The 18,915-nt window shown below is 43.7% G+C and overlaps 1 protein-coding gene across 3 annotated transcripts in view; it reads left to right on the plus strand.

The window, feature by feature from the left end:
* UBE3C (ubiquitin protein ligase E3C) overlaps positions 1-18,915 on the plus strand; it is a 496,047-nt gene that overhangs the window by 432,051 nt on the left and 45,081 nt on the right. For all 3 annotated transcript variants that reach the window (XM_029588499.1, XM_029588501.1, XM_029588500.1), the window contains one exon: positions 6,557-6,769. In XM_029588499.1, coding sequence (XP_029444359.1) covers positions 6,557-6,769 — 213 coding nt within the window. The remainder of the gene's footprint in view (positions 1-6,556; positions 6,770-18,915) is intronic.

Raw genomic sequence — 18,915 nt, forward strand, 5'->3', positions numbered from 1 at the left:
CCGCTTTCCTATGCGCGCGATTCAGTAAAAAAAAAAAAATTCAAATTAGGGCCCGCGGTAAAAAGAGGCGCTAAGGACACTAGCGCATCCCTAGTGCCTCTTTTTTGACAGGAGCGGTGACTGTCAGCGAGTTTGACAGCCGACGCTCAATTTTTCCGGCGTCGGTTCTCAAACCCGCTGACAGCCATGGGTTCGGCAACCGGACGCCGGCAAAATTGAGTGTCCGGTTTTCAACTCGTGAGCCGTAAGAAGGGAGAAGTGGTGATCGTGGGTGACTTTAATATGCCAGATGTAGACTGGAAAATCCCATCTGCAGAAACTAAAAATAGTAGAGCGATAGTGGATGCCATGCAAGTATCTTTGTTCAAACAAATGGTGTTGGAACCCACGAGAGAAGGAGCTATACTCGACTTAGTGCTCACTAATGCAGATAATGTCTCAAATGTCCAGGTGGGCGCCCACCTCAGCAGCAGTGATCATCAAACGGTATGGTTTAATATCAATAAAAGAATAGGGAAAAGAACCACAAAGACCCGAGTTTTACAGTTTAAAAACACAGACTTTGAGGAAATGGGGAACTACCTGGAGGAAGAACTTAAAGGATGGGAGAACGAGAGAGATGTGGATCAGCAGTGGACCAATCTAAAAGGAGCAATCACCAAGGCAACTGCTCTATATGTTAGAAATGTAAAGAAAAGCAAAAGAAAACTGAAACCTATCTGGTTCTCAAAGGAGGTGGCTGACAAAATTAAAGCTAAAAGAACAGCATTCAAGAAATATAAAGGATCCCAAAGGGAGGAGCACAAAGAAGAATATTTGTATCAACTGAGGGAGACAAAGAAATTAATCAAGTTGGCAAAGAGTCAAGCAGAAGAGAGGATTGCCAAGGAGATAAAAAATGGTGACAAAACATTTTTCAGATACATCAGCGAAAAGAGAAAGGTCCAAAGTGGTATAGTGAAATTGAAAGGTGGTAATGATCAATGTGTGGAGAGAGACGAAGAAATGGCAGAAATATTAAACGAATACTTCAGCTCTGTGTTCACTAAAGAAGACCCTGGAGAAGGGCCATCTCTACACAACAAGAAACTGGAGGGAAGTGGAATAGATGAAAATCCTTTTACAGTAGAAAATGTGTGGGAAGAACTAAAGAACCTGAAAGTGGACAAAGCCATGGGGCCTGATGGGATTCATCCAAGGATATTGAGGGAGCTCAGAGATGTTCTGGCGGGTCCGCTGTGTGACCTGTTCAATAGATCCCTAGAAACGGGAGTGGTGCCGAGTGATTGGAGAAGAGCGGTGGTGGTCCCGCTTCACAAGAGTGGGAACAGGGAGGAGGCAGGCAACTACAGACCGGTTAGCCTCACTTCGGTGGTGGGAAAAGTAATGGAGTCACTGCTGAAAGAGAGAATAGTGAACTATCTACAGTCTGGAGAATTGATGGACCAGAGGCAGCATGGATTCACCAGGGGAAGATCCTGTCAGACAAATCTGATTGACTTTTTTGACTGGGTAACCAAGGAATTGGATCAAGGAAGAGCGCTCGATATCATATACTTGGATTTCAGCAAAGCTTTTGATACAGTTCCGCACAGGAGACTGGTGAATAAAACGAGAAGCTTGGGAGTGAGTGCCGAGGTGGTGACCTGGATTGCAAATTGGTTGACGGACAGAAGACAATGTGTGATGGTAAATGGAACCTTCTCTGAAGAGAGAGCGGTTTTAAGTGGTGTACCGCAAGGATCGGTGTTGGGACCGGTCCTGTTCAATATCTTTGTGAGCGACATTGCGGACGGGATAGAAGGTAAGGTTTGTCTTTTTGCGGATGACACTAAGGTCTGCAACAGAGTGGACACGCCGGAAGAAGTGGAGAGAATGAGACGGGATCTAAGGAAACTGGAAGAGTGGTCGAAGATATGGCAGCTGAGATTCAATGCCAAGAAGTGCAAAGTCATGCATATGGGGAGTGGAAATCCGAATGAACTGTATTCGATGGGGGGGGGGGGGGGAAAGGCTGATGTGCACGGAGCAGGAGAGGGACCTTGGGGTGATAGTGTCTAATGATGTGAAGACAGCGAAACAATGCGACAAGGCGATAGCAAAAGCCAGAAGAATGCTGGGCTGCATAGAGAGAGGAATATCGAGTAAGAAAAGGGAAGTGATTATTCCCTTGTACAGGTCCTTGGTGAGGCCTCACCTGGAGTACTGTGTTCAGTTCTGGAGACCGTATCTACAAAAAGACAAAGACAAGATGGAAGCGGTACAGAGAAGGGCGACCAGGAAGGTGGAGGATCTTCATCGGATGATGTACGAGGAGAGATTGAAGAATCTAAATATGTACACCCTGGAGGAAAGGAGGAGCAGAGGTGATATGATACAGACTTTCAGATACTTGAAAGGTTTTAATGATCCAAAAACAACGACAAACCTTTTCCGTAGGAAAAAATCAGCAGAACCAGGGGTCACGATTTGAGGCTCCAGGGAGGAAGATTCAGAACCAATGTCAGGAAGTATTTCTTCACGGAGAGGGTGGTGGATGCCTGGAATGCCCTTACGGAGGAAGTGGTGAAGACCAGAACTGTGAAAGACTTCAAAGGGGCGTAGGATAAACACTGTGGATCCATAAAGTCAAGAGGCCGCCAATGAAGAGTGGGTGACTCGCCAGAATGATGGCTACTGCCTGGACACAATACCCTTATTCAATAAACATACACATGCTTACTGTGACTCCAACATCGCTCTAAGCTTCAACAGCAAGAGGAAATGGAAAAAAGGATTTGCACTCACAAAGAGGGGAGTAGCTGGCTTGTTACGGCGGTTACTACCCCAAACCAAATATGCCTGATACTTCACTTTCAATGCATATACAGCATAGCTCTCTGCTTCAACGACAGGGGAGAAGAATAACTGATACTTCACACATCCAGCAGAGCTCTCTGCTTCAACGGCAAGGGAGAAGAAAAAGGGTTCACACTCACAAAGCGGGGAGTAGCTGGCTTGTTACGGCGGTTATTACCCCAAACCAAATGTGCCTGATACTTCACTTTCCATGCATATCCAGCATGGCTGTCTGCTTCAACGGCATGGGAGAAAAACTGATACATCACGCATTTCCAGCATAGCTCTCTGCTTCAACAGCAGGGGAAAAAAAAAACAACAAAAAACTGATGCTTCACGCATATCCTGCATAGCTTCAACGACAGGGGTGAAGAAAAAAAGGATTCGCAATCACAAAGCGAGGAGTAGCTGGCTTGTTACGGCGGTTACTACCCCAAACCAAATGTGCCTGATACTTCACTTTCAATGCATATCCAGCATGGCTCTCTGCTTCAACGGCAGGGGAGAAGAAAAACCAACCAACAAGGGCTGTACAACATAGTCTAGGTAAAACAAATAAGCATGGGTGTAGCTTGCTTAACGCGGCGGGTACTACCCCTACTACCCCTAACTAATCAAGCTAGATATTTCACTTGGATGCAGCTCCATCACTGCTCTCTACATTAATGGTGGGGGTGGAAGGGGAATAGAACAAAGAGCTAAGAGAAACAGATAAGTATGAGAGAAAAAATGTGTGAAGCTTGCTGGGCAGACTGGATGGGCCATTCGGTCTTCTTCTGCCGTCATTTCTATGTTTCTATGTTTAAATTATTTTTAACTTTTGGGACCTCTGACTTAATATCGCCATGATATTAAGTCGGAGGGTGTACCGAAAAACAGTTTTTACTGCTTTTCTGTGCACTTTCCCGGTGCCGGCAGAAATTAACGCCTACCCCTTTACTTTCCACACACTATTACCCCTTACTGCATAATGGGTAAAAATAGCTCGTTGAAAACCTAGTAATTCGAGGTGAGGTTTAGGTAGTAGTGTAGGGGTTAGGGGCCACTTTGACATTCAGCGTGAGATGTACGAACAGAACAGTACACTCTTGTGAGGATTTGATGACCTTCGGAGTCAGGAAATTCACATAAAGATGAAATTTGTACAATGTTCTCTCAACCTAGTTTGATGTTAACCAAACTCCTCCCCCTTTTTCCAAATTAGCATCGCACCATGCGTTATGGTGCTTTTCACATGCGTTAAGGCATTTTTCACACGCAAAAATGCCTTAATGCGTGCAAAAAGACCATAACGCGAGTTGGAAAATAACCTCCTAAGAGTCTTTGAATATTGACCTCTCTCTTATTTATTTATTTATTTGTTTATTTATTTATCTATTTACTTACTTACTTGATATATTGCTATTTTTTTATTACCATCAAAGCAGCAAAGAGAGCATAGCTTTTTGATAAACCTTTCTCCCAGCAAGGTCAAGGATGCATGACTCGTGTCCAGAAGGATACTGAGGGGTGAGTTTTCATCCTCTTGGCCTTCTTGAGAGTAGTTTCTGCCATAACAGACAAATGAGCAATTGCTGTTTCTCCAATCCGGAAGCCTTCTGAGCACAATACATTAAGTTCGCCTTCCTGTTGACTGGAAGTATAGAAATGGGGGTTTTTTTCACATTTTCATTTGTACCGCCTTAAGGATGTAATGATTGGCACTACTACTGTTAAGTTTTAATGATGGAATGTTTGGGTACTTAATATATAGATCATGTACCCGTGTGATTTAAGTCCAATTGGAAATGGAATGATGGGTGATGTATGTCTGCAGCCGTGCTGCATACATCTGTTCTGACACACACTCTGGCACAGATTCTAAGACTCTGAGATAATGTATATAATGTAATTTATTGATTGTAAATATGTATAGGTAAATTTATATTTCAGTGTTCAATTTTTTCAATTCCCCATACTATATGATATGCAAATAGTGCTTCTACCTACCCAGTGTCCCTCCTTTTCTTACCGCTCCCTGAAGTGAAGTGTCTTGTAACATAGCAAGGAGTCTGTATCACTTCGGCATGTCTCCTTCTGGTATTAGGCCCACCTCAGCATGGTTTGGTCTATCGTCTTCTGGTCACATCTGCAGCTGGGCTGCTTACATATGCTTTAGGCTGAATCTGGCTATCTGGTCATACGCCCAAGTTGTCTGTGTTGCCTGAATATGTTGGGCTGGTCATTTGCCCATGTACGCTGGAGCTGAGCATTTGCCAAAAAATCAGACCTCTGGTCTCACTCTTTTATGATACTGTTATGCAATCAAGGAGCAAGATAGCATGTCTTTCATCTCATTGGTTGGATCTGACTGCATGTCTTTCATGGAGTACAAGTGTCTTGTTTCATTGGTTGGAGGCTGAAAACAAACATATACCCCCTTAAATGTCAGGGCGTCTGGGTTATTTGGGTCAGTAGAGAACAAAATAGTTCATCACAACATCACATGCTGTTTACCTCTTCTCCCATATGATCAAGGGTAGAAGAAGCTTCTGAATATGAGGCCTTTCCTTATTGGTTGTTTCTTCTCTGAAAATACATATGATGCTTATATGTTACTTCTTATTCTGCAACACTCATTAGTCGATCGATATCTGGCAAGCTGAGCTTTACGGGCTCACCTCCAATCGTACCTTCATTTTCACTGATACTTGCCAAGTTCCAAAAATATTTCAGTTTGCTTTGCTAGTACAAAGTCCACTTGCTCTACAACAGACTGTTAGTTGCAGCTCTTACTTTTAAATGTTGCAAAATATTTCTTTCAGCAGAAAGCCCAAATGCTGGAAAAGGCCTCTAGGCCCAATTCCTCTGGTTATTGTATGTATTTAAATGTCCATCATTTTAAAATGTCCATATTATTCTTAGTATGCCCATGCAGAAATAAACTGTTTAGTTTAAATGTCCATTATTCCATGTATTCTAAGGGTTTATATGGTAGAGCAAACATTAAAATATTCATATGAGAGGCTTCTTAGTGACAAATATGGCATTCTTCAGGAGCTTATCCTAACTTCCTATCACTAATCTAATATGTAATTCTCCACCCAAGCTCTAATCATAACATTACAATATCCATGGTTGGTTCAGGAACTTGAGAATGTCCAGCATTTGTGCCCTGGGCTCAGTCTCCTTCAATTCAAATGGAAAGGTTGTAGCCATTTCTTCACAAATTTGGTGAAGGAGAGGCCCTCCACTGAAGAAGAGATCCTTCAGTGGAGACTTTTTCCTTTTCTTTAGAAGAGGGTTGTCTGAAGGGAGACCTGTAAACTCCTCCTTTTTATGTCTTTGGCTGGTAAGTAGCCAGAGCAGTCTAATGTTAACTTTGCTTCTGTTCCAGAGAAAAGTATGGAAATCTGATACCAGTGAGTGCTAAAGCTGCTGTGTAAAACTACATATGCCCTACAGTTTTAGAAGTGGATTTAATATCTATCTATTTACTTGTATTCCTACCTTCTCACTCCCCCTCCCTCCTTTTTTTTTTTAATTCATATTCAATCTGTTTCACAACAGTCTCATTTATTTATTTTATTTATGGAGTTTTGTGTCTGGCTTCTTCCAGAGAGCTAGATTTTCCCTTTCACTTGTTTCCTGGGTTAAAAAAGAGACAATATTCTTTATTCATCTGTTTATTAATAATTGAAAACCTAACCATTTTTCTTTTCTTTTGATTGTATTGCAGGCACTTTATGAAAACATGCTGGTAGAACTTCCTTTTGCTAGTTTTTTCCTCTCTAAGCTTCTGGGTACTAGTGCTGATGTTGATATTCATCATCTGGCATCATTAGATCCGGAAATGTACAAAAATTTGCTTTTTCTTAAGAGCTACGAAGGGGATGTAGAAGAACTCGGATTGAATTTCACTGTGGTGAACAACGATCTTGGTGAGGCACAGGTAAAATTTGTAATTTTTTTTTTCTTGTCAACTCTGCAAGTTAATAATTAAATTCTGTCCTAGATTTATGTTGAGATGTAAAAGAGATAAGGCACATGTGTGATGGTATTATTTGTATAACTTTGTTGTAAAGGTGCAGTTTTATTGACCATGCAACTAATATTTAATGGGAATAAACACTTATCCCAAGGGTGGCCGACTCTGATCCTCAAGCGCTACAAACAGGCCAGGTCTTCAGGATATCCACAGTGAATGTGTATGAGATAGATTTGCATACACTGAAGGCCGTGCGTGCAAATCTAGCTCATGTATATTCAGTGTGGATATCCTGAAACCCTAGCCTGTTTGTGGCTCTCGAGGACTAGAGTTGCCGCCCCCCCTTTCTTACCCTGTGATTATCAAAGACACACAAAAAAATTGAATCTTATTTGTAACAATGCAGCTTGCTTATAATTATAGACCAAGCTGTTCATTGAGAAAACAAATTATGATGATGACTTTTCAACAGCTTGTTCAAAGCTGTCAGTTGGACCCTGTTTCTAAGTCAGTTTGCATACAGTCCTATGAATATTCTTTTTTTCATATACAATGTATTTTTATACTTGTTCAGTTTTTAATTTCTAATGGCCTGTACTAAAACATTAACATAAGAACCAGTCTTAAAACCTAAAGGTAAACTTGCAAGCTCCTATGTAGGAGTTTTTGTTTTGATTTCCAAGCCTGGCTACTGCTCATTGAGCCAGCAGAATCTGGAGGTACTGTAGAGATAGTTGTCACAGCCCCCGGAAAACTGAGGGTAGGGATTTGAAGAGGTTATCTCAGCCATGGTATAACAGCATTCTCACAGGACAAGCAGGATGGTAGTCCTCACATATGGTTGACATCACAGAATGGAGCCCAATCACGGAACACTTTTGTCAAAGTTTTCTAGAACTTTGACTGGCCCCTAATGGGCATGCCCAGCATGGCACTAACCCTGCAGCCAGCAGGGGTCCCTCTTTAGTCTTCTTTTTTCCGCGCAGCAGTAGCCACGCGATTAAGGAGCTCTGCAAGGATTCCTGACAGGAATTTTCCTCACGGAATAATTAAAAGTTAAATTGCCCCACAGGGGTCCCTCAGTTAACTTTTTTCAGTCTGCGGTACTCTGGTAAATTTTTACCCGTTTTCCGTCTATTACCGTCGAGTTTAGTCCTCGCGGCCTACTGGCCGTCGACCGTACTGCGGCTCGATTTTTTTCTATGGCCATCGCATCCGGGTTCTGTCGGTGCCTGGATTGTACTCGTACCATGTCCATTACAGACCCTCATAAAGTCTGTGTAATGTGTTTTGGACGAGAGCACGATGTCTTGACCTGCACCAAATGTGCCCTAATGACACCAAAAGGTCGCAAGGCCAGAATTGAGAAGATGGGACTTCTCTTCCGTGCTCAAAACCCCGACTCCGTCCATTGCATCGACGTCAACGTTGCGCCAACATCGACCACCGACCGGTGACTGTCCGGCATCGACAACTTCTCAGCCTTCGACACCCTCTTCTTCCCCTCAGGACCGAAGGGATCATAAAGAGAAACATCGCCACCGGCATCGAAAGTCTCGGACCATCGAGGGGAGCGAAACCATCGACCTCGCCATCGTCTGAGCCGCTGTCGAAGAAACCCTGTCCAGAAAAGGCACCAACCTTTTCGGCGACCGGGTCACCGAGGCACTCCTCGCCTGACAGGGCATCAGGAGCCGCGACTCCGCCTTTAACAGTGGTTCCTCCGGCTATGCCTCTGCCTCCTTCTTCTGTTCCGGAGCCGGGGCTGCTTGCTCCAGGTCTCCGAGAAGAACTGGACCGGATGGTTCAGGAGGCCATCGACAAGGCGATGCACCCAACTCCAGGTTCCCCCGGCACCGACATCAATACCGATAGTGGAACCAGCTACTGACCCGATTTCAGCAGCCTTGGCACTGCTGCTATCGAGAATGGAAGCGCTTATAGCCGCTTTTCCACCGATGGACCCCGAGTCACTGATGGCTCCGGTGCCCTCCCTGCTTACTTTATCATCGGGAGGAGAAACACCGTTCCGCATTCCTCCATCAGGAGTTCTGCCTCAGCCATCGAGATCGGTGCCGATACCTCCATCGGCGCCATCGAGCCATCCACCGATGCCCTCGATGCCTGCGCCGGGGCCTTCATTGCTTTCATCGGTGCCTCCGGTTATTCCTTCGATGCCTTCGGAGCCTAGACCGGGACCTTCAGGTATCCAACTCCCCCGTCCCTCTCCAGTTCCTAGAGGGACAGGTGCTGATTCTTATGATACCTGGACTGATGATTCCTCACCAGATACCGATGACTTGCCATCACCTCCAGTGAGAGTAGAAAGCGTTCTCCTCCAGAGGACCTTTCTTTCATAAATTTTGTGAAGGAAATGGCTGAATTGGTCCCCTTCCAATTACTAACAGAACAGGACGACAAACATCAAATGATGGAGTTGCTTCAGTTCCTGGATGCGCCCAAGGAAATCACCTCCATCCCTATCCACCAAGTTCTTCTAGATCATAAACCGACGTGATATGTACTAGTACAGGAACATCGGTATATAAAAGCCTTAAATAAATAAATAAATAAATCTCCTCAAGAAGAACTGGGAACATCCTGGCTCCATTGCACCAGTCCACAGGAAAACTGACTCTACCTATTTGGTGCAGTCAGCTCCAGGCTTTCAAAAGCCTCAGTTGGATCACCAATCTGTGGTGGTTGAATCTGCGCAAAAGAGAGCAAAAAGATCTAAACCTCACACTTCCTTTCTCCCTGGCAAGAAACAGAAGTTTTTAGATACAATTGGTCGCCGAGTCTTTCAAGGATCAATGTTGATCCTCCAAATTTCTGCTTACCAATTCTACCTATATATATATATATATATACCAATTCATTATAGAATACTATATAAGTCCATCACCACAATATTCAAAGCCATCCAACAAATCGCTCCGCTCAACCTTCAAATCCCTTTCAAAAAACACACATCCTCCAGACCCATAAGAGAGCACTATAAAGATTCTCTTCAGGTACCTCATTCCAAAACCACCCATCACATAACGTTCAGAGACAGAGCATTCTCCACAGCAGGACCTCCTCTTTGGAACTCTATCCCAATGGAGCTAAGGCAGGAACCTTACCTCCCAACATTCAGGAAAAGACTCAAAACGTGGCTTTTCAAACAAGCCTTCCCAGACTCTGATTAAACTCATTACTCACCTACAACCAACTTTCAAGCACTACCAATATCCAGAAAACCATTACTTCTGATCTCTACCCTTATGTAAAAAACTCTACCTTTCTATTCTCCACCCTTATGTTTAAAACCACAATTACCTCAAATGAACAAGTCATTGTAAATCACAAAATGCTTTATATTGTACCCCGTCATACTTCAGGTTAACATTCTATGTTAAAGTTCCTATCAATTTCTTCTTGCTCCTAGTTTTACGCCTCCCTGTTTTATTGTAACTGTAACTATGTTATTTTTTAGCACCTATTATTTATTTATTTCGTTCACTGTTTCCGTTTATCACCCCACTGTTTATTGTAAACCGGCATGATGTGATACCCTCACGAATGCCGGTATAGAAAAAACTAAACTAAAATAAATAAATAAATAAATATGCCCCAATATAATAGGGTCACTTTTTAAGAAGATGCAGGAGTTCACAACCTCCATGCCTCAGTCACTTCCAGGACAACTCCACACCCTAATTAACAAGGGTTTGGAGGTAAGAAACATGAGATCAGATCATGTTATGACATCTTCGACACTGCAACCAGAGTATCTGCAGCAGCTATTTCAGCAAGATGATGGGCTTGGCTCAAGTCTTCAGACCTTCAACAGGAAGTCAAGATAGGTTGTCTGACCTTCTCTGTTTAGGAGACAATCTCTTTGGCGAGCAGATTCAAAAGACAGTGGCTGAATTAAAGGACCATCATGAGACTCTCAAACAGCTCTCTCTGATACCTTCGGATTATCCTTCCAATCAGCTTTTCCGGAAGGACTCTAAAAAGTCTTTCTACAGACCAAGGAAGTCCTACCCGCCAGCAGCCAGATGCTGTTCTGCGAGACCATTCCTCAAATCACAGTCTTATCAGACCCGAAAACAAAAGCTACAGACAGCCCCCCAGCCGGGCCCTGCTTCTGGCTTTTGACTCTTGCGTAGAGAGCAGCAGCCAGATTCCATTACCACATATACCAGTGGGAGGATGGTTATGCCATTTCAACAACATATGGCAATTAATCACCTCGGACCACTGGGTCCTAGCAATAATTGCTCAGGGCTAATATCTCAATTTTCTATCCATCCCACCAGATTCCCCACCTCTAATGGCATGGAAAACATCCAACCATTCATTGCTCCTGGAGCAGGAGGTCTCCCTCCTACTCCAGTCCAGAGCAATAGAACCAGTACCATTCCTTCAGCAAGGTCTCAGCTTCTATTCCCGGTACTTTCTAATACCCAAAAGATCAGGAGGCGTTCGTCCAATTCTGGATCTACGAGCCCTCAACAAGTACCTCCAGAGAGAAAAGTTCAAGATTGTAACCTTGGGTTCACTTCTTCCTCTTCTACAAGGAGGAGACTGGCTGTGCTCTCTCAACCTCCAGGACGCATATACTCATATTGTGATAACTCCATCTCATCGCAAATCCCTGAGGTTTCTCATAGGCCCCAAGCACTATCAGTATCGCGTGCTTCCATTCGGCCTAGCATCTGCACCTCGAGTCTTTACAAAATGCCTCGTCGTGGTTGCCGCCTTTCTCAGGACTCAAGGTGTTCACGTCTACCCATATCTAGACGATTGGTTAATCAGGGCTCCGACTCAGCAAGCCGCTTTGTCATCTCTACATCTCACCTTAACCACTCTAATTTCACTCGGATTTCTAGTCAACTACGACAAATCCTGCTTAGTCCCACCTCAAACCTTCTCGTTCATTGGGGCAGACTTGGACACCTTACAAGCAAAGGCTTTCCTGCCTCAACAACGAGCTTTCACTCTCGTGTCTCTGGCGCATCAGCTGCAGTCTCAACGCTCGACGACTGCTCATCATTTTCTCATCCTCCTAGGATACATGGTGTCCTCAGTTCAGGTCACCCCAATGGCTCGCCTGGCCATGTGAGTCATGCAGTGGACCCTAAGGTCGCAGTGGACCCTAAGGTCGCAATGGACTCAATCCCTTCAGCCCCTGTCGACCATTGTCCACGTCACCGACTCACTCCATCTGTCTCTCGCCTGGTGGACGAATCAAATCAATCTTCTACAGGGCTCGACCTTTCAGGTGCCAAACCCTCATATAACTCTAACCACCGATGCTTCCAACTTTGGGTGGGGAGCCCATGTGGCCGATCTCCAGACACAAGGTTCTTGGTCTCCAGAGGAAGCCAAACACCAGATAAATTTCCTGGAACTACGAGCAATTCGATACTCTCTCAGAGTATTTCAGGATCGCCTGTCCAATCAAGTCATCCTGATCCAAACAGACAACCAGGTGGCCATGCGGTACATCAACAAACAGGGAGGCAGAGGATCCTACCTTCTGTGTCAGGAAGCTGCACAGATTTGGGTGGAGGCCCTCTCCCACTCGATGTACCTCAGGGCCACCTACTTGCTGGGAGTGGACAACGTGCTGGCAGACAAGTTGAGTCGCACCTTCCAACCCCACGAGTGGTCTCTAAACCCCTCAGTAGCGAACTCCATCTTCCAAAAATGGGGTTATCCTCAAATAGACCTCTTTGCGTCACCTCAGAATCGCAAAGTAGGCAATTTCTGTTCTCTCACTCACAGCCAACATTATCCACCGAGAGACGCGTTCTCCCTCTCATGGGTAACCGGTCTCCTATATGCATTCCCTCCACTTCCACTTGTCTCGAAGACTCTCATGAAGTTACGTCAGGACAAGGGAACCATGATCCTGATAGCGCACCACTGGCCCCGCCAGGTGTGGTTTCCAATACTTCAGGATCTCTCCATTCGCAGGCACATTTCTCTGGGAACAGACCTGCTTCTAATCACTCAAAACGACCGGTGCCTCCTCCACCCCAATCTGCAAGCCCTGTCCCTGACTGCATGGATGTTGAAAGGTTAATCCTTCAGCCGCTTAACCTTTCTGATCCAGTCTCCCGTGTCTTGATTGCTTCACGGAAGCCTTCCACGAGAAAACCGTATTCTTACAAATGGAACAGGTTCACGTCATGGTGCTCTTCTCAGGCCCTTGATCCCTTTACCTGTCCAATCCCGCAGTTTCTAGACTACCTCTGGCACTTTTCAGAGTCAGGTCTTAAAACTTCCTCCATCAGAATGCATGTCAGTGCGGTGGCCGCCTTCCATAAAGGTATTGGGGGTGTCCCTATCTCAGTACAACCTCTTGTAACATGCTTCTTGAAGGGCTTGCTTCACCTCAAGCCTCCACTGCGTCCTCCGTCCCCTTCTTGGGACCTTAACCTGGTTTTGGGTCGGCTCATGAAACCACCATTTGATCCTCTCCAATTCTGTGAACTTCACTATCTCACATAGAAGGTGATTTTCCTTTTGGCAATCACTTCAGCTCGCAGAGTTAGTGAGTTACAGGCCCTAGTTACCTATCCGCCTTACACTAAACTTCTGCAGGACCGGGCAGATCTTCGCACTCACCCTAAGTTCTTGCCTAAGGTAGTATCAGAGTTTCATCTTAATCTATCCATTATACTACCTACCTTTTTTCCCAGGCCCATTCCAATCCAGGAGAGCAGGCTCTGCATGCCCTTGACTGCAAACGGGCTCTAGCATTTTACCTAAACCGTACAGCTGCCCACAGAAAGAGCACTCACTAATTTATCTCTTTCCATCCTAACAAATTGGGGCAGCCAGTAGGAAGCAGACTCTCTCCTCCTGGCTAATGGATTGCATTTCCTTTTGCTATCAGCAAGCGGGCATTCCACTTCAAGATTGTGTTAAAGCACACTCTGTGAGGGCCATGGCGACTTCAGTAGCACACCTACGATCAGTGCCGCTTCCTGACATTTGCAGGGCTGCCACCTGGCGTTCTCTCCATACTTTTACAGCCCACTATTGGCTAGACAAAGCCGGAAGACAAGATTCCATCTTCGGCCAGTCTGTCTTGCGTAACTTATTTACGACGTGACATACCAACACCCTTCCGCCTGCCCGGTGGAGTTCAGGATGCCCTCCCCCAAATTCTACCCCAGTTGTTGTGCCTGTTGCACGTCTTGGGTACATTTGGTGCATCTCCGGACATCCTCAGCTCGATACTCACCCATATGTGAGGACTACCATCCTGCTTGTCCTGTGAGAAAGCAAATGTTACTTACCTGTAACAGGTGTTCTCACAGGACAGCAGCATGTTAGTCCTCACGAAACCCGCCCGCCACCCCGTGGTGTTGGGTTCGTTTTCTTATTTTATTTTTCGGCACTGCCTGTAGCTTTGTAACCAGACTAAAGAGGGACCCCTGCTGGCTGCAGGGTTAGTGCCATGCTGGGCATGCCCAGTAGGGGCCAGTCAAAGTTCTAGAAACTTTGACAAAAGTGTTCTGTGATTGGGCTCCATTCTGTGATGCCACCCATATGTGAGGACTAACATCCTGCTGTCCTCTGAGAACTCCTGTTACAGGTAAGCAACATTTGCTATACCTATGGCTAGAGTTTAGGATACACACATGCCAGATTCTGAAGAGAGCTATGACCTGTTTCTTCCTACCAAGGATTATAATATGATGGCTAGGTTAGAGAGAGAGAAGATGGATAGAACAAAAATGAGGGAAAATCTGTCTAGTTTGTAGTACTATACCCTAATAAGGGCAGGTTACAGTTGAACTAAGAGCTCAAAGATACAGGAGAAAAGCATGTGTTTTTAAATTCATTTTCATTTATGGGGATTTTTGTTTTTGATTTTTGGGGGGGTTTTGTGTAGTGGAGAAGGTAACACAGCATTTTTACAAGCTCTAGAATTAAATTCTTTATAGGACAAGTATAAACTTTAAATTATTCTTGTGGTTCAGCTCTTCACGAAAGTGGTAATTTAAGAATTGGACAGAAATCTCACTTAAGTTTTTGCTTGTACAGGATTTTAGTTTTTTTCTATTCTTCACATTATAGGAAATTAAATTTGTGGACAAAAGATACACTACTTCAGAGTCATATTAGCATTTTGTTTGCCTAAAACCTAAATCTGACACAGGGACAATAACTTTCAAACTGATGCACGGGCACATGTGCATGCATTTGTCAGCCCATGCCCAGGGATGTAGCTATTTTATAACATGAGTGCACTTTCTGCATAAATCGGGGGATTTTAAGAAGAGCGCGTGTTGATGCTATTTCCAGTTTTGGCATTTTATCCCTAGTTCGCCCAATTAAGAGATTAGCCCTCTAAAACCCCTCCTAAATATGACTGCAAGAATTGTTATGGGTAGGAGTAGATGAGAATCAGTTGCACCCCTTCTCTTAAAATCGCATTTGTTGCCAGTGAAATTGTGCTGTAAATTTAAACTTTTTTTTATTGGCTTTTAAGATCATACGTGGAAATTGCCCCCTCACATGGAGCATAGGTTACGTTAGAAAACTTCAGCCAGAAATGTATGTGCACAATATAGCAGCCAACTTCAGCTTCCATCAGTTAAAACCTTTCGGCATGTTAAGTTAAAATATGGATCTCTCTCTATGATAATTCCCAAGATTTGGAATGAGCTTCCTCCATTGATTAGGGAAGAGAAAGATCTTATACGGTTCCATCGCCAAATAAAAACATGGCTGATGATGACCCAGGTATGATTGCCTTTGTATTATCATCAGCAATTTTATATGAGTCAACTCCTGGAATGCTACTTCTGATATATGACAATTTTAGATGAGTTTTGCAAGCAATTAGCTCTTTCCACTGTTTGGAGGATGTTTTGTTTTGTACATCGCTTTGGAAGCTTTTATTGTAAAAACTGGAAATCAAATTATAAATGTCATAAATAAATAAATAGTTTAATAGCCTTCACGCCCCCTCAGTTATCCCTGACCATTGAAACCCCACAGATCTGCCTATTTATCTTTATTTTATAACTTACATGGCATCCTTAGCAGAAATAAAGTTACATGGCAGGAGGCCTCAGTGCATGTCAGATCACACAAATATTTGCATGCACATCTCAACTTCATGCCCTGAAACACCCATGCCCCACCCAGACCACGCCCTGCACCTTTTTGAAAACTTCTGAGATGTGGGCACTGCAGCATTTATGCGCATATCCGGACAGCTTTTAAAATCTGCTCAGCATTTGCAAGCCCAAAATATTCCTGCAACCCTTAATTAATGCATGCATTGGGCATTTAAAATTCATCTTTTACTATTAGTTCTCAAAAATATAACAATTAAAATCACAGATCTTCAGTAAGACTGAAAAGGTCATTGGTGAAACCTCATCTATAATATACTGTGTTAAGTTCTATAGGCCATATCTCAGAAAGGATATAGATAGGCTAGAGGCGATCCAGAGAGAAGCCACCAAAATGGTGTCTTAAATATGTACACTTTAGAAGAGAGGAGAGATGGGAGGACATGATCAGATATTTAAAAATCTGAAAGGTATTAATGCATAAGAAGCAAACATTTTTCATTGGAAAAAAATATAAAATTAGTGGTCATGATATAAATCGCATCAGGAGCAACATCAGAAAATACTTTCTCACAGAAAGGTTGGTGAATGGCTGGAATGTTCTCCCAGAGAAAGTTGTACAGACTAAAATGGTAACAATAAAAAAAAAAAAAAGAAAGAAAGAAAGAAATGTGGGATATATGTGGAGGATCCCTGATAGCAAAACAATGGGATTGAAGCATCAAGATAACCTGAGTGGAACAGCATTGTGCTTCCAAGAAGAAATTATGGGAGTAATCTGCACCAAGTGTAGGGTACAACCCACAACAACCCATGCTTCCAGAAGGCATTATATGAGTAACCTGAATAGAGCAGTGGGTACAGCTTGCAACATTGTGCTTCCAAGAAGGCAATTTGGGTCACCTGCAAAGAGTGGTAGTTACAACCCAAAAACAACATTAGTAATGGCTTGTGCTTCCTAGAAAGTATTTTATTAACCTGTACAGAATTGTGGTTACAATCCTAAAGAGCAGTGTAAAATTGAATTGGGCCTCCAGGAATGCTGAGGGACCAGGGATAAACCAAACTTTAACGATCTTGGGGAGGCGGGATTTTAACATGAAAGGGGCCTACTAGCAGGGATGGTGGAGGCCATAACTGTAACAGATTTTACATATGCTTGGGAGAATATGAAGTGGTAGGAAAAGGATGGGGAGGTCACTTAAAAATAAATAAAAATGTGGAGAGGAGCAGTTCGTGTTGGGTTGCATTTGGGAACTCATATGTGCATCTGTCCAAGTGCACAAAAATCAAATGGGTAGACTAGATGGGTTATTTTGGTCTATATTTGTTATCATTCACTATATAACTATGGACCTCATTTACTAAGCATTTTTCTCATTGACAGAGAATGGGAGAAAAGCCTTAGTAAATCAGGCCCTATGTTAGATACCACAATAAACAAAAAGAAAAGGAAACTTCAGATTTAATACTGTACCCAAAACACTAGTGGTATCAACACAAGAAGTGATAAATATTCGATCTGCGGTCTTGTTTAATATTTTTCTTGCACCTTTAGCTACTCTCATCCAAAGTTTGAGTTTTTCTTGTTACCTTTAAGCTGAATGTGTTCAGCTTATCACTACCATTGACACTAACACCCAAGATGTTTTGTCTTCATTTAATAATTTTCTTTTTAAGGTATCAAACTGACTCATTGCAGCCAGACTAAAGGTTAACCTGCAAAAAGGTGCACTTTGATTCCTCTTCAGGGGACAGCTCTAGCGGCTCTGATGAATTTGATGATCAGGAAAAGTACAAGGGGAACAAACACAAGGAGAAAGGAAAGATTTTTTTAGGAGGGGAAAGACAGGAACAAAAAAGATACACGAGAAAAACGAAACCGACGTTCCAAAATACAAATCGCACATCAGAACGAACGACCAGAACACAGTCAGGCAGGAGTCATCAGCTATAATCAATATATCATCAGTAGTTCTTTCGGACATACAACAGCAAGTATTGAACAATGGTTTGTCTTTCGTCCCCACAGCATTTCATGACGCATTTGAAAGTCGCATTGCGGTATATAAAATTCATAAGAAAATTGAATTTACTATTATATTTTCAGAATAATGTGACACATTAATTGGCACATTAATTTTGAGTGAGGCAACAGAGTGTACCTAAAAAATTTGATACAAAGCAGGGCAAAGTATTTCTGCCGGAGAATCAAATTCAAAACTTGATTGCTCAGATTTTCACCCTAATAAGTGCGGCAAGCTTGACTGTGGTCTTATTTATGGATCCTGGGTTTGATGGTAGCCACATTGGAAGTAATTCCCTGGGCAAGAGCTCATATGCATCCTCTTCAATATGTGTTGCTTTTCTGCTGGAATCCACAGTCGCAGGACTGTGCAGTGAGACTTCTCCTGCCATTAGAGTTGAATGCCCAGTTACAATGATGGTTGCAGGTGGATCATCTCAGGAAGGGAGTTTCCTTGGAGATGCTGGATTGGTTAGTGCCCACAACAAATGCGAGCCTTCTGGGTTGGGGGGGCTCACTGTCAGGAGTTGATGGCGCAAGGTCGTTGGAATGCCAAGGGTCGGCAGTGGAACATCAACTGCTTGGAAGCTCAGGCAATTCATCTAGCGTACTTGCAGTTTGCCGAGCGTCTAGAGGCTCGGGCAGTCCAGAAATGTTAGACAATGCGACAGCTGTGGCCTACATCATCATCAGGGCGGAACCAAGAGTCAGTAGGTGCTGGAGGAAATATATGCGCTGATGGTGTGGGCAGAGCAACATCTGCTAAGCATTTCCACCTCTCATATTGCTGGAAAGGACAATGTCAGAGCCAACTTTCTCAGCAGAAAGAACTTGGACTCAGGAGAGTGGGAGCTAGCAAACAAAGCTTTTCAGCTCATTGTGGAATGCTAGGGCCATGTGTACCTAGACTTGCTGGCGACCTCCGACAACATGAATATTCCACGGTTTTTCAGTTTGCAGACGGGACCCGAAAACACTGGGCATTGATGCTC

The sequence above is a fragment of the Rhinatrema bivittatum genome, chromosome 2, assembly GCF_901001135.1.
Source record: "Rhinatrema bivittatum chromosome 2, aRhiBiv1.1, whole genome shotgun sequence".
Classification (NCBI taxonomy): domain Eukaryota; kingdom Metazoa; phylum Chordata; class Amphibia; order Gymnophiona; family Rhinatrematidae; genus Rhinatrema; species Rhinatrema bivittatum.